The 13,954-nt window shown below is 35.0% G+C and overlaps 1 protein-coding gene across 2 annotated transcripts in view; it reads right to left on the reverse strand.

The window, feature by feature from the left end:
* Positions 1 to 13,954, reverse strand: part of LOC128018913 (tight junction protein ZO-2) — a 55,698-nt gene that overhangs the window by 19,724 nt on the left and 22,020 nt on the right. For both annotated transcript variants that reach the window (XM_052604784.1, XM_052604786.1), the window contains exons 2-7: positions 10,130 to 10,183; positions 8,620 to 8,744; positions 7,625 to 7,727; positions 6,079 to 6,685; positions 4,375 to 4,478; positions 3,529 to 3,682 (exon numbers count right to left, since the gene is read on the reverse strand). In XM_052604784.1, the coding sequence (XP_052460744.1) occupies positions 3,529 to 3,682; positions 4,375 to 4,478; positions 6,079 to 6,685; positions 7,625 to 7,727; positions 8,620 to 8,744; positions 10,130 to 10,183 (1,147 nt within the window). The remainder of the gene's footprint in view (positions 1 to 3,528; positions 3,683 to 4,374; positions 4,479 to 6,078; positions 6,686 to 7,624; positions 7,728 to 8,619; positions 8,745 to 10,129; positions 10,184 to 13,954) is intronic.

The following is a 13,954-nucleotide window of genomic DNA, read 5'->3' on the forward strand; positions in this document are numbered from 1 at the left end:
TTCTGTTTTCATGCACAACATTTCCTTGGTTCCACATTAAATTCAATTTAACTGCAGATTCTACATGTACTATTTATATGTCCCTTCAAATCTGCAATATGATGAAAACATCTGTTAGATATATATTCTAACTAAATTTTTAGACTATGTGGTGCAAAAGAGGCATCAAGTGTCCTGTTACCATAAAAGAGAGAAGCTTGAGTCCTGCAAAGAAGACAGTCCGCATCACTTCTGAATGTTTGCTTCTATTACTTATCTATAATGATCCCAAAAAAGTTTTCTTTTCTTGTTGCTAAATTACATTTTTCATTTATTTAGATAAAGCTGTAATTTAATCTTTTTTTTACGGTTTGATTGAAGGCTTTTCATTTTGATTTTTTACAGGTTGCACGTAAAAGTAGTTTCTGAGGACTATCAGGGAGGAGAAGGGGGCTGGTGTTTTCCAGGCTGTGGGGGAGAGAGGTGTGTTTCCATCTGTTCGGTGGGTGGATGAAATTACAGTCTGCCTCTTAAGAAGGGGAGAACAAACCACAGAGTTGAGACAGCTGTGTACATTCCCTGAATACAACCAAAGACAGCACAGCCAGCACCTCTGCTTCAGCTACAACCACCATCACTGATTTAGTTCACAGCACTACTGCAACAACACACACACACACACACACAATATAACCGAGAGACTGACAAAGAGTATGATACACACACACACACACACATACACACACACACAGAAAAGGTTAGGGCTGGGTGATATTATTTGGAAAAAGATTATTATCTGATACCTCTATATTTATGTATTTGCTTTAAATGTCACATTTTTTCCCCAGAGAGACTAAATAGATGAAAATAAGGTAAAAAAAAAAAAAAACTAATCTAAAAAGGAGTTTCTAAAAATGTGTGTGTGTCTGTGTGTGGAATTTATAAATATTATATATTAAATACAATATTAAACTTAACAAATATATAAATATTAAGGTATTGGTATTCATATTTATTACTAATTTTTTTTTAAATCATACCCACAGAAAAAAGTAAAAAGCATTATTTGAAAAAGCTGTACCAGTATAATAATAGTGATATATATTGTAAATATTCTTTTTATTTCCCAGACTTTGCTGTGTCTGATAATAAAAATACCACACAAATGACAACATGAAATCAAAATTTACCTATATATTTTTGAAACGCATTTCCTTGGTCTTATTTTATTTCCTTAAAAGAAACCACATTTTTATTACTAATAAATTTCTAACTGAATAAATAAAAAATTAAAAATAAACCTTCTTCCCCTTCGTAGCAATTGAATCAAATCCAACACTCATTCAAGTCCCAACCCACATTCATTTTTCATTGACTATGTTGCATTACGGAAGTTAAATGTGTTGTGAATGCATGCTGTCTTTAGACCCAATCGCCTGAATTTCCATAGAACTATGAAAAACACGAACATGCTGGGTTCACATTCAATTGCATACTAAACTAAATGAGGAAAAAGACACAGCAGACAGCACTGATTTACAACAGTAAGCCTTGAGCATCACGGTTCAACCTATCTATGAATCCTACCAAAGTCAAGGCTTCTTGAATACAATGAACAATAAAAATTAGGAAATAGCTGAAAGCCGGCAAACACATCATCTAGTCAAAAAGTATTGCACAATGGCGCGTACGAAGGAAATGAACAGTACGTGCTGCATTTTTATGGCAGGGTGTTAATCTCATCTTGATTCTACTTCTCCAACCGGCTCAAAGCAGCACACACACTGCCTACAGTGACTCATTTTCCAATGTCGTTGAATGTGGAAATGCATTAATCTGTACAACACAGCCTCACTCGACCAGCAGATGCTTTTTCTGTGCTGAAATGTACTTCCTTCCACCTGCAATTAATACCTCGAAGATGGTAGGTCAGTGTAAGCCATACGATATCCAGCTGTCCCACCCTAACAACAGCTGAAGAGTATGAAATAGCATCTGAGAGACTGTGACACCCTTCCAGACACAGCTTCTCCACCAAGATTAAATAAGTCACCACCACACAGACATAACATTCAGTAGACTTATTTATTGATTAAAGAAGGTATTAAAAAGGAGGTTAGCATAAAAATAGAAGAGCACAGTGTGAAAGTTTACAGGTTTGTTGAGGCACAGTCATTATTAAAGATCAAAGGCAACCAGACTTGTTGTGTCTCTGCGGTCCATCAGCTAAAAGTATGACATAACTGTATTATCTGTAAAAAGAGAACACAAAAATAACAGTTCTGGTGTAAGAATGCAGTTTGCTTTTTCTCGTTTAAGCGCATCTTTCTGGCCTTAAAATATGAATTATGTGCAAGTGTAAACAATGGTGTCTATGTATCTTGAAGCAGGGTTAAGATAACTGATAACTGTATTTTCAAAACAATAACAATAAATTAAACAAATAAATAAATTAGGGTTAATATAGTTAGCTAAAACTGAAACTAAAACCATAATTAAAAAAAAATAAAATAAAATAAAATACTCTCATTTTAATTTAGTTTAACTTTATGTAACAAAATGACAAATTACTAAAACAGAAATAAAAAGTAATAAACTATAAAAACACATGAAACACTAGTAAAAATAGAAAAACAATGATTTAACTACAATTAAAATGGAACATTAATTTTATTTAAATCAATTTACATTTATTTTTTACTTACATTGTTTAAAAAAATTAATACAAATATTTGAAAATGTATTTTATATATATATATATATATATATATATATATATATATATATATATATATATATATATATATATATATACACACACACTTTTTTTTTTTTAAACATACTATTTGAATCCATTTAGATGATGTGAATTATAAGACTTAAACACAGCTGCTATATTGTGTATATAGTGTTACGATTCCTCCCATTCTTTTTTCTATAAATGGTTTGTCTCACTATATTGTCTCTGATGTGGTCCACTAGTTGGCAGATCACCCAAGACGGATGTTAATAGCAGATATAAATGGGGGCTGTAAATCTCAGCTCTTTGCTAAAAAGACACAGTCTACATCTGACAATACAGTCTTGTAATTTCTAAATGACTATATTTGTTCCTGTTAAATATACTATTAATCTATAACTCTACAGCCAGAGGAAGTTTTATAACCCGTGTCCGAATGCATTAACGCTGTATCACCTCTATAGATGACCAGACTCATTAAATCCATGACACACATCTGTAATTATGCCACTGGATGATAACCCTGCTCTGACACGGACAGTGACAAATTGGGTTTTGTGCTTCAACACTAATTTCAAGTCTATTAATAGTGACATGCATAATTACTGGTAATTTATTACAGCCTCAGCGCCTAGCGAATGTGTACATGATATTGCTAATCTGATTTATCAGGTCCAATTCTTGCTACTTGCTTTTAATTAAAGTGTGGTGTTGAAGAGCAAACAGCCAGAGGGTGAGCACCACGGCTCAGGAAACGCTGTAATAAAGACTAGTCTATGAACGAAATCAGTGTGATAGGAGGAACTTACCATCAGGCTCCGAGTCGCTGTCTGCCAGGGCAGGAATGCGCACCAGGATCTGTCGGTGGTCTCTCTGGACCACCAGTTGCAGCCTGCCCCGTGATTTCTCAATCAGCCTCCCAGCGTCACTCAGAGAGAGGTTCTCCGTCACCGTCCCATTGATCTGAAGAAAAAAAAAAGACATATCATTATTGGTTTAAGTCTGATGTTAAGGAGTTTGAGTTGAGATGCTTGATTGGTTGATGGACATTAACATTAACAACTCAGATATTAATTCAATTCAACAAAATAAATCATAATTACTGATAAACTTCCCCTGAATTAAAATGAAATGTTCCTTATATGTTAACTTAACAATATCTAAAAACAATTCTCAACATAAAAAAAAATATATATATATATATATATAAAATTATAATATTCAGAATGTGTGTGAGCAAGTTACACATTTATATTTTTATTATATTTTATTTATTTATTTATATTTTATTCATTTTTATTTTATAAAATTAATATATAAATGTGTTATAAATGTGTTATATTATCTTTTTTTTTACAAAGTTTAGTTTTCAGTAAATATTATGTAAAATTGAATTAAAAAAGTATTGTAAATGTAAATATATTGCATTTTATGAATTGTTTGTATGTAATTCATCTTTAAATTGTATTAAATATTACATTTAAATGGACAAAATAACTATAAGTAATAGATTTTTTTTTTCAGCTTTATTTAACCAAACTGATTGTTAATAGTGCTCTAGATATTGTCATCATCCACAAGAATCTGCCATTAAATATATGCATTTAAAAGAAAGCAATCGAGTAAATCTGTTGTGTGTAGGGTCTGATAGGCACCTTGAGAATGATGTCGCCCTCTTGGAGATTTCCGTCTCTGGCAGCCAATCCAGTGCTGGTCATCTCTTTGATAAAGATCTGGCTGCCCAGCCGGAGGCCATACTCTACAGCGAATCAGAACGAAACATTGGTTCTGTGCAGCACCTCTAACATGACCCTAACATGAGCCTAACAGCCATGATGACATTGACCCTTTAAATACACAGCAATCCCTCCAGCTGTTAGTTTAATGGTCCCTAAATGGACCAAACACCACAAACAATTTAAATGGAAACTGAACATGTGGAGTATTGACCTTATGAGCAGAATCAGGGCTCACTGCTGAACATACAAGAATCACTTACAGAACTGAAAATGATGAAACTCTTTCAGTTCCAATTTTGTTCTAAAAACTAAACCCAGTTCTAAAAAAAACAAGCAATTCCCATTTCACAACCCTAGGCAAGATAATCTGGTAATAAACTGCGCTACCCACTTTGTCCTTCTAGGCTGTGAATTATGAAGGGCTGGTGAGAAAATCAAAAGAGACAGACCGCTTTATGTGAAGTCACAAGAATATATTTCTTCTGAAATCTGTCAGGGCCTTCAAAAATAAATCAGATTTAAATATCATCAAACTCCACTGAGGACAAAATGTCTTAGGATGGATGTGTGGAGGTCCAGAGGAAACCGTGTGAAAGGACACGAGAGAGAGCGGAAAAAAGAAACGGAGAAACAGATAATATGGTCCTTTTATATTGTGTATTATTTCCACAGCATCTGACCTGATCTCTAGAGCAGGAAGAAAAGCTCTGCTCTTGTAAAACTGTCATATCAAGCCATATTTTACTCTTTTGAGATAAAAATGATTGATGTAGCATGGAAGTATGCTGTTATGTTTAAAATATCTTCTTTTATTTTAAAATGTTTTTTTTTCCTGTGATGTCAAAGCTGATGTCAGCATCATTACTCCAGTCTTCAGTGTCACATGATCCTTCAGAAATCATTCTAATATGCTGATCAAGAAATATTTATTATTATTGTTGTTGTTATTATTATTAAGTTAAAAAAAGTTGTGCTGCTTAAAATGTTTGTGATAACTGTGATTTTTCAGGATTCTGTGATAAAAACAAAGATTAAAAGAACAGCATTTATTTCAAATATTGTAATTTTTATTACACTATAAATGTCTTTACTGTCACTTTTGATCAATTTAATCCTCACTGAATAAAAGTATTATTTCCTTCTTTTTTTTATGTTCTGACCCAAAACTTTGGAATAGTAGCTTTTTATAGTAAAATAATTCCAAAAAAGGCCATGAGAAAGTGCTAAATTTAAAAAAAAAATTGTCAATGTTTGTCATAAATATTGATCCAACTTTGAGTATTTTCTTTAATAAAGCCCATAAATGATAAACTTGTTATTAAGACTGAGCTATTAACACTTGACTGTCAAGCAATCAAATTTACATGGATAAGGCAATAAGATATACATCCAAATAATAATTCATTTACATGAAACCAAAGGGTCTGGAAAGGGTGGAAAGGGTTTTTGGTGCAAAGAAACCTCGGACCTCAGTGGAAAGAAAACAGTAATAAGAAAAAAGTAATAAAAAGACGAATTAAATGCCCCTTCTAAACCATTTGAATTTATTTTATTTTTTTATCAGTCACCTAACTTTAATATCAAAATATGCTATAAGTGACAAGGTCCCACAACTCTCACCTTCATTGGGCCTGTTTTTCACCAGCATCACATTGATGGGCGGCTCCAGGGGCTCATAGTTGTCTTTTCCCCTGTCTCGCTCTCTGCTGGGTGAAGGGGAGCGATCCTGCAGCCGGTCCCTGCTGTGACTCCTGATCATCTTAGCATCCGAACGGGTGTCATACCTCTGCGTGTCATAGCCCTTTTCCCTCCCGTAGCTTCCGGCAGGGCTTCCTCCTCCGCCGCGGCCTCTACTGTGATAGCGAGGCTCTGGGCTGGATCCACGCTCCAGCGTCCGGCCCCGGCTGCCGTCCCTGCGATAGCCGCTGTCAGAGCTGGGCGATCTCTCCGCGCTCCTGCCTCTGCTCAATTCCCGCCGGGTGTCGTAGTCCTGGCTACGGTAATCCGGCTCCAGGTAGTCGATCCGTCTCTTGTCGAGGCCGCGGTCTTGCTCTCTTTCACGGGGGTAGCCCAGGCCGCCGTTTCCCCGAGGGTAATCAGAGTCCGGGTCACTGTGGACACTGCGGTTGTCCTCGGGATAATAGCTGGTTATGTTGTAATCGCGGCTATCCCCGCTGGGGGATGGTGGACGCTTGAGAACAGGCACCTTGCGAGGCCTCTTTACAGTCTGTGGGGAGCGATGGATAAAATTAGTCTTCCATTTAGCCCACTGTTATCAAAAGGACCATATCTAAAAGCAAACATTTCTCTTACTGTATGATCATTACTTATTCTTGGATCACTTGCAGTACTTTCATTTGAAGGCTGAATTAGCATGTTTTAAAACAGACAGGAAGCACTAAACTACATATACAGCAAGTAGCAGAGCAAAAAAGCAACCAAAAGTGTAAAAAAAAAAAAAAAAAAAAAACGTCTAAAAGAGCTTGGGAGGAAAAATTCATGCTTTTTAAATTTTTTATTATTATTATTAAAAAATATGTGTTATTGAACTTTTAATAGATTTCGTAATATTGATAAAATATAAATAAAAAATAATTTAGCCTGAGATAATACTGTCATTATGTACATGCTGAATATTTAAAATGTATTTGAGTAGAGAATTTATGATTTTACATTATGCATTTGTGATATCTTGCATTACTTTTTTTTATCTAATGTTAATTCATAGGTAACATCAGTTACATTAATTTAATTTATATATTATTAATATAATATTAATTTAACATTATTTATATAATATCATAGTTTTATATAATTTTGATTAATTCTGTACGTTTTCGTCCTTTTATTGTTTATTCTTTTTTTAAATTTCTACCTTTTAGTTTTTCATCTATTATTTATCTCAGCTCAATTTTAATTACAAAAATTATTCATATTAATTTACTTGAAATTCACATATTTGACATAAACTGATGGTTAGAAATAGGTTTTAAAAAAATTTGTTCATAAAGGTAAAACAATTACCCTGAATATTCCATTCCAGGAGGCACATACTAGCCCTCACATATAAAAAAGTTAATATCTGACACTGCTAACCAATGCTAGTATCCAAAGTAAGAAATATTCCAGAAGGCCTCTCATAAAGGTCAACTTGAAAAATACTTACTATTTTGGCCAATTTCCCACATTTCCGAAGTGACTGCACAGCAAATGAATGAGGCACATTATCCATGGTGACGGTGTTGACCTGCATCACGCGGTCATTCTCACTGTCCAGAAAGAAAACCATAAACAACAAAATACTGACACATTCATTGTTAAAACACTTAGCACTTGCAATGCATTTTACCTCCATAATGTGGTATACAATGCATTTCTGAGAACAATTATAATGTATGTAATAAGTGAATTAATATCACACTGGAATGTAAAAAGTAGGCTGTCATACAGAGTCATGCAGGGATGACATATTTTTGCAGGCCAAAACCTGGAAACAAGATAGCATTTTAGCTCTCCGATCCCATTGACCTGAAGTCAGTAGGATTTTTGAAATGAGGTCTGTGGACAACACAAACTCAAGATATTTTACACATTAAATTCTGCATAATAAAAACTTAAACTTTTAGAAATTATGTTTTTAAAGAAAGTCTGAGAGAGTTGTGAGAAGCTCAGTGGTGGTGATGTTAGTTTATAGCCAACGTTTAGCTTTTGACTTTGACTATTGTATTTAGGCTTCAGAATCCATAACAGTTGTGTTAAAGTTAGTTTGTGAAAATTACAATGATAAACAAAACTTGAAAGAATCATAAACTGTTGTTGGTCACAGAGCTTGTTTTTTCTACAATTATCCAAAAGCCAATAAAACAAAATCTTATCAGTTTTTTGTCAATGAAACCAGGGTGATACAAACTTTGGGGTCGGCCTACAAAAATATGTAAGCACTGCAATTTTTTATTATTTAAATATATAATTTAATAACATGCATTAATAAAGCATGCACTAAAACACCAAGGTCCGTAAACATGGTTATATTTGATTTCATGTCGTTTTGAAGAGCTCTACATGCAAACTCAATGCTTATCAACCTCCCTATGCTAGTGTAAAATAATGGTTTACCAATATGCTAAACACGTATGCATTAGCATGGTGAGTGTAACGTACAAGAGCAGTCCATCGGCCGGTCCTCCTGGCAGCACGTCTGACACAATGATGGACGCCTCTCCGGTCTCCACGTTTGGATTGTCCCGGCCGCCGGACACAGCAATTCCAAAGCCCATCTTAGAGTCCTGCATGAGAAAGAGAGAGAAATCGCTTTCAGTGCGAAAATAGTGCATTTGCGCAGTAATACATCACAGCTAGCCTGCCCAGAGCTGGAGTGTTTAATATCGCTCCATAGAAACACACAAATGGCCAGTGGTATTACACAATCACATCCATGTGCTTATAATATTTATCTTTCATAATCAGTGACTGTGTGCCAACAAAGTGCAGTTTTTCATAAAGCTATTGCATGCCAAAGCTAATGGAGACATGGTTCCACCTCAGTGGTTGGCCAAATAACAACCTGGTGTACCTGCCTCAGAGGAAAGCTGAACAAATAGAGTCTAATGAGCAGGTATCACAGGCTTGATGCAGTCTGCTCCAAATATATTCAGGAGATAAAACCTGACAGGACCGAGATTTCGGAGTGGTACAGTGTTGGGGGGATTTATCTAGAGATACACTGGTCAACCGATCCTCAATCAAAACCATTTTTTGCGGGCATTTTTGGTTGATCTGTGCTCTGAAATTGTGTGGCAATGCACATAAAATGTATTTGAATCACTGGCCAAAATGTAATCTGTGTGGAAATTACATTACAAAAGCTTATATTGCGTTTCTGAGTAACTGAATATCACAGAAACGATATAGATCATGATATGCCACATAAACGTCTAAGTACCATTTTGTCCCATATTTTCCAACGCTTATAGCTTATATCTTTCCTTTAATGTTGCAGAGATGGGACGAGTCTATTCTTATCTGAACCCAGAGATCTGACATGCCAAAGCACTGGGATGTTTTCCCAGGATGAGTCTGATGTAGATGTTGGTGATAGCATCAACGTGTGTTTGGATAGCGTGTGTGAACACAAAGATGCACATCCTGTTGTGCTTGAGTGAAAAGAAGGAGAAGATGAGAAGAGAGAGGGGGAGGGGTAACTTTATCTGATGGACAGAAGCACATCTGCAAAGAGAACCCAAGAACAAAACATTTTGATGCACATAAGTTGTTGGTAAATTGACAACTAGGTTTCACGAAAACACCTTATTTGGAATATCCACTGATCATTTATACATGCATGTGTCCATGTGGACATAATAAGATTGGTTAGAAGACTCAAGTCATCAAAAACAAAGGAAAAATGTAACTATGGTATAGAATTAATAAAATGAACTGCAATATATAACGAAACCTTAAGTATTTCCATAAGAGAATATGGGGGAAAGAACGTGCAAGTAATTACACATTACTGTTCAAGTTTGGGGTCAGTAAGTATTTCTTTTTTTTTTTTTTACTGAAATCAATACTGTTATCCAGCATTGACAAATTAAAGCATGGACTTGTGTTAGAGAGTAAACCTGCACTGAGTGAGCTAGTTTGAGTTAGTTCATGTAAAAGAGTTGCATACCCGCTGTAAAGTCACAGTGTACTGCTCCCAAACCGTCTCCTCCATTCCTGAGCTCTGCGAGGAAAAGAGAAAGAAAGCACCATTAATCACCAGTCAGGCTTCACTAATGTCAGTATGCTGTGTGGAGTGACATGCAGGGTTGAGGCTCATGCACAAATTGGTCCTTGAAGTGTCCTGAATGAATTATTCCATATTTACATGGATGCACACATAACATTAAAGGAATATTCCTGGTCAAGTACAACTTAAGCATGACAGCATCTGTGGCAATTAATCAGCAGTTCTTTCTCTTTTTATTTTTTTTTTATTTTTTTTTTACAAACTGAAGTCAAAATTACTTTCTGTAATTTTATCTAAAATCAACAGCATACCACAGATTCTATCTATACAGTTTAAAGGTGAAGTGCGTAATACTTTAGGATTAAAATAAACTTTTGTAAATTCCAGCTTCATGTGGCCCAGTTTGGGCAAGAAAAAGCAAATGGGAAACTTTTGACCCCCCCCCCCCAAAAAAAATTTTTTTTATTTTTATCAGTTTTTTGGGGTCAGTCCATTTTTATTAAATTAAAAGAACCTAATATTTTTTATATAAATTAATATAAGACGCATTAAAATCGATGCGTAAAAACATTTATAATGTTACAAATATTCCCTTTTTTTTATTTAATTTTTTTTATGCTGTTCTTTTTACTTTTATATTTAAAAAATAATCCTAAGAAAAAATGTATAACAATTTCCATGAAAATATTAACCAACACAATAATAAGAAATGTTTCTTGGGCAGCAAATCAGCACATTAGAATAATTTAATGGATCATGTGACACTGAAGATTGGAGAAGTGATGCTGAAAATTCAGCTTTGTCATTTTACAATATATGAAAAATTATAATATTACAGTTTTTACTGTATTTTTGATCAATACAGCTTTCGCTTGCCAAAGACGTTTTCAAAAACATAAAAAAATCTATCCAACCCTAAACTTTTGAACAGTAGTGTACATTTTATTTTTATCACGTTATAATATTCTACACACTTCACCGTAAAGTAGTAAATAACTCAGTATATTCCTTAAAATGAAATTATGAAAATTAATATTAGTCGATAATCAATAAATGAAGACCCTCCCCGGCTAGAAGTTATCATCCAGAAATACCTGTGAATGCCTCATTATTTGATACGACTCATAACGTCACTGCATCAAACTCAGGGTCTACCACATACGGCAGAAGAGTGTGTATGAAGGATGGGCCTGTCATTTCCACAGCTCACAAGGGCAAAAGCACAATTTTTTTTTTTTTAAAGAATAATAAAGACATATGAGGACTGAATCCATACCAACTCACTGCTCTATGCAAGTTATGTCCTTAAACACAACACCAGGGTCTGCATATCCCTCTTTAGGACACATATAAACAACCAACCTCACACACACACATACAGCTCAAGGGTGTGACGTATCCATCAATATTGATGATTAACTGGAAACAGTCACAATACCACTCAACCTCAACTAAACCATAACGACACAAGGTTAAACCACGGTGACTTTGACAACCGGTCCGGTTGAAGCTTCTTAAAATAGATGGCCTTTAATTAAATAAGTTTCTGTTTAATCTTAACCATATCCTTTTCTACACCTGATTCTCCTCTCCATGTTAAGTAAAATGTACATTATTTGCATTTTGGTTTTAATTTTCTGCACTTCTCTGTAGCTTTTCCTTACAAACCCACACTTCCCCTCATCCCCGTTGGCATCTGGGTCTAATTGGAGGATTGTGCCTGCAGATATCTGCCCTCAAACTACCACGGAAGCATACAATTAGTGTGGACATGTGCATTTGTTTGGCTCTCCACAATCGCTCAGAGAATGCGCTATGCAGCAAATAAAACGAATCCAGAGAGATAAAGTGAATAAAGGGCCTGATGCTGATAAGCTTAGACAGCTATCCTCCTCTCCTCCTGCGCTGGGCTGTTTTCTGTTGGTGGCTAGTGGAGATATTGTTCATAAGATGGTGATGAGAAAGACAGATAGCGAGAGAACTAAAGATGCTGCATCTTTTGAAGGCAGTTCAGCCTGCTTCTATGAAGCACTCACCTCCTTGTTCTGGAAAAATGCTGAAAAGTTTCATAGCTATTATGGAAAATCACAAAACTGCTCGCTTCATAAATCAAAGAACGCCACTCGAATGTCCTGAGGACTTTCTAAATATTAACATGAACAACGATTCTGAGCATTTTCTCTAAATCTAGTTTGCCTGAGCAAGTTAATAAACAAATATGTATTTATGAGCATTAATTAACTGTTCAACCCAAAAATGTAAATTCACCCTCATGTTGTTACAAACCCATATTTTTCTATATTTACCATCAGGTTTGATGTCAATGAAAATCATAAAATATCACTGGTCAATCGTCACTAACATCACAACTTGTCTGAACTTGCATGACAGGATTAAAGAGCTACGAAGGAAAAAACGAGCACGTCGCACCGCATGCGCGTCACAACTGCGTCGCTTCCAGTAATGAGCATGCTTATCGCACGCCTACATTGGAAATAACGAACTTGAGCGCACAAAAGACGTGATATGTGAATGGCCCTTTAAAAGACAGCGCGTCGCGAGACAACTCTGGAAACCATGCTAAACCATAGCAGAACCCTGACTACCTTTTATGGTTTGTGATGCTAAAGAACATTTCATGACGTCTCAGACAACTGTAAATTTATGGCTACTGTGGTTTAATTATAAACGCTATCATAAGCTCATATTTACCGTAGTAAAATAATTTTCTTTGCCTCTTTATTATTTTATACTGTAAAAACTTCAACAACATTGGTTGAAAATTAATAAAGGTTGAAATATTATATTAGAAGTTGTACTTATATATTTTTTGTAAAGTTATCCAAAGAATTCATTAGCTAATAAAAAAAGAACAATAGATTAATTATTTATTGTAATAAAAATAATCGTTAGATTAGCCGACTAATCGAAAAAAATAATCGTTAGATTAGTCGACTAATCGAAAAATAATCGTTAGATTAGTCGAAAGAAAAAATAATCGTTAGTTGCAGCTCTACACTACTCCTACAGTGTGTCATACGCTGGAACGCAAGTCTCTCGTGTATGCATCTACAACAGTAAGGGGTATGCTAGAGATTAGGCCTATTGTTCATAAAGTTTTAAATATGGATATTTTTAACAAAATTCCTTCAGGAGGCCTTTATTCAACCCTCGGAGCTGTGTGGGAAACTTTTTATGATGGATGGATGCAGTTTATTGGATTTCTTTTGGACTATTGAAAAATACCACCCATTCACTGCCATTATAAAGCTTGGGAGAGCCAGGACTTTTTTATATATAACTCTGTGATAGTATTAGTCTGAAAGAAGAAAGTCATACACACCTCGGATGACTTGAGAGTGAGTAAATCATTGGGTAATTTAAATTTTTGTGTGAGCTATCCCTTGAAGTAAGGTCTGTGGCGAACACAAGCTCAAGATATTTTCACGTTTTATTCTACAACACAAAATACAGCAGTAATACCCCCTTGAGATTTTTAAAAGCATTTACTTGTCTTGAAAAAGGCGATTGCTAACATGTGGCTAAATGGAAATACAGAAGTTGTCAGTGACATTAAACAGGTCCTATCAAAGTCTTTATAATCTTACTCTTGCACACTATTCGAATTCAAACTTTCAGGGAAAAGGTTTTGTTTTAAATAAACATTGAAAGAACATTCTGACTGCAATACTTAAGACATCTCTGCAGGAAACCAACACCTATCCCTCCTGAGAACTAACCTAAAAAACGATCTCTTTCTCCAGT

This window comes from Carassius gibelio, chromosome A8, assembly GCF_023724105.1.
Source record: "Carassius gibelio isolate Cgi1373 ecotype wild population from Czech Republic chromosome A8, carGib1.2-hapl.c, whole genome shotgun sequence".
Lineage (NCBI taxonomy): Eukaryota > Metazoa > Chordata > Actinopteri > Cypriniformes > Cyprinidae > Carassius > Carassius gibelio.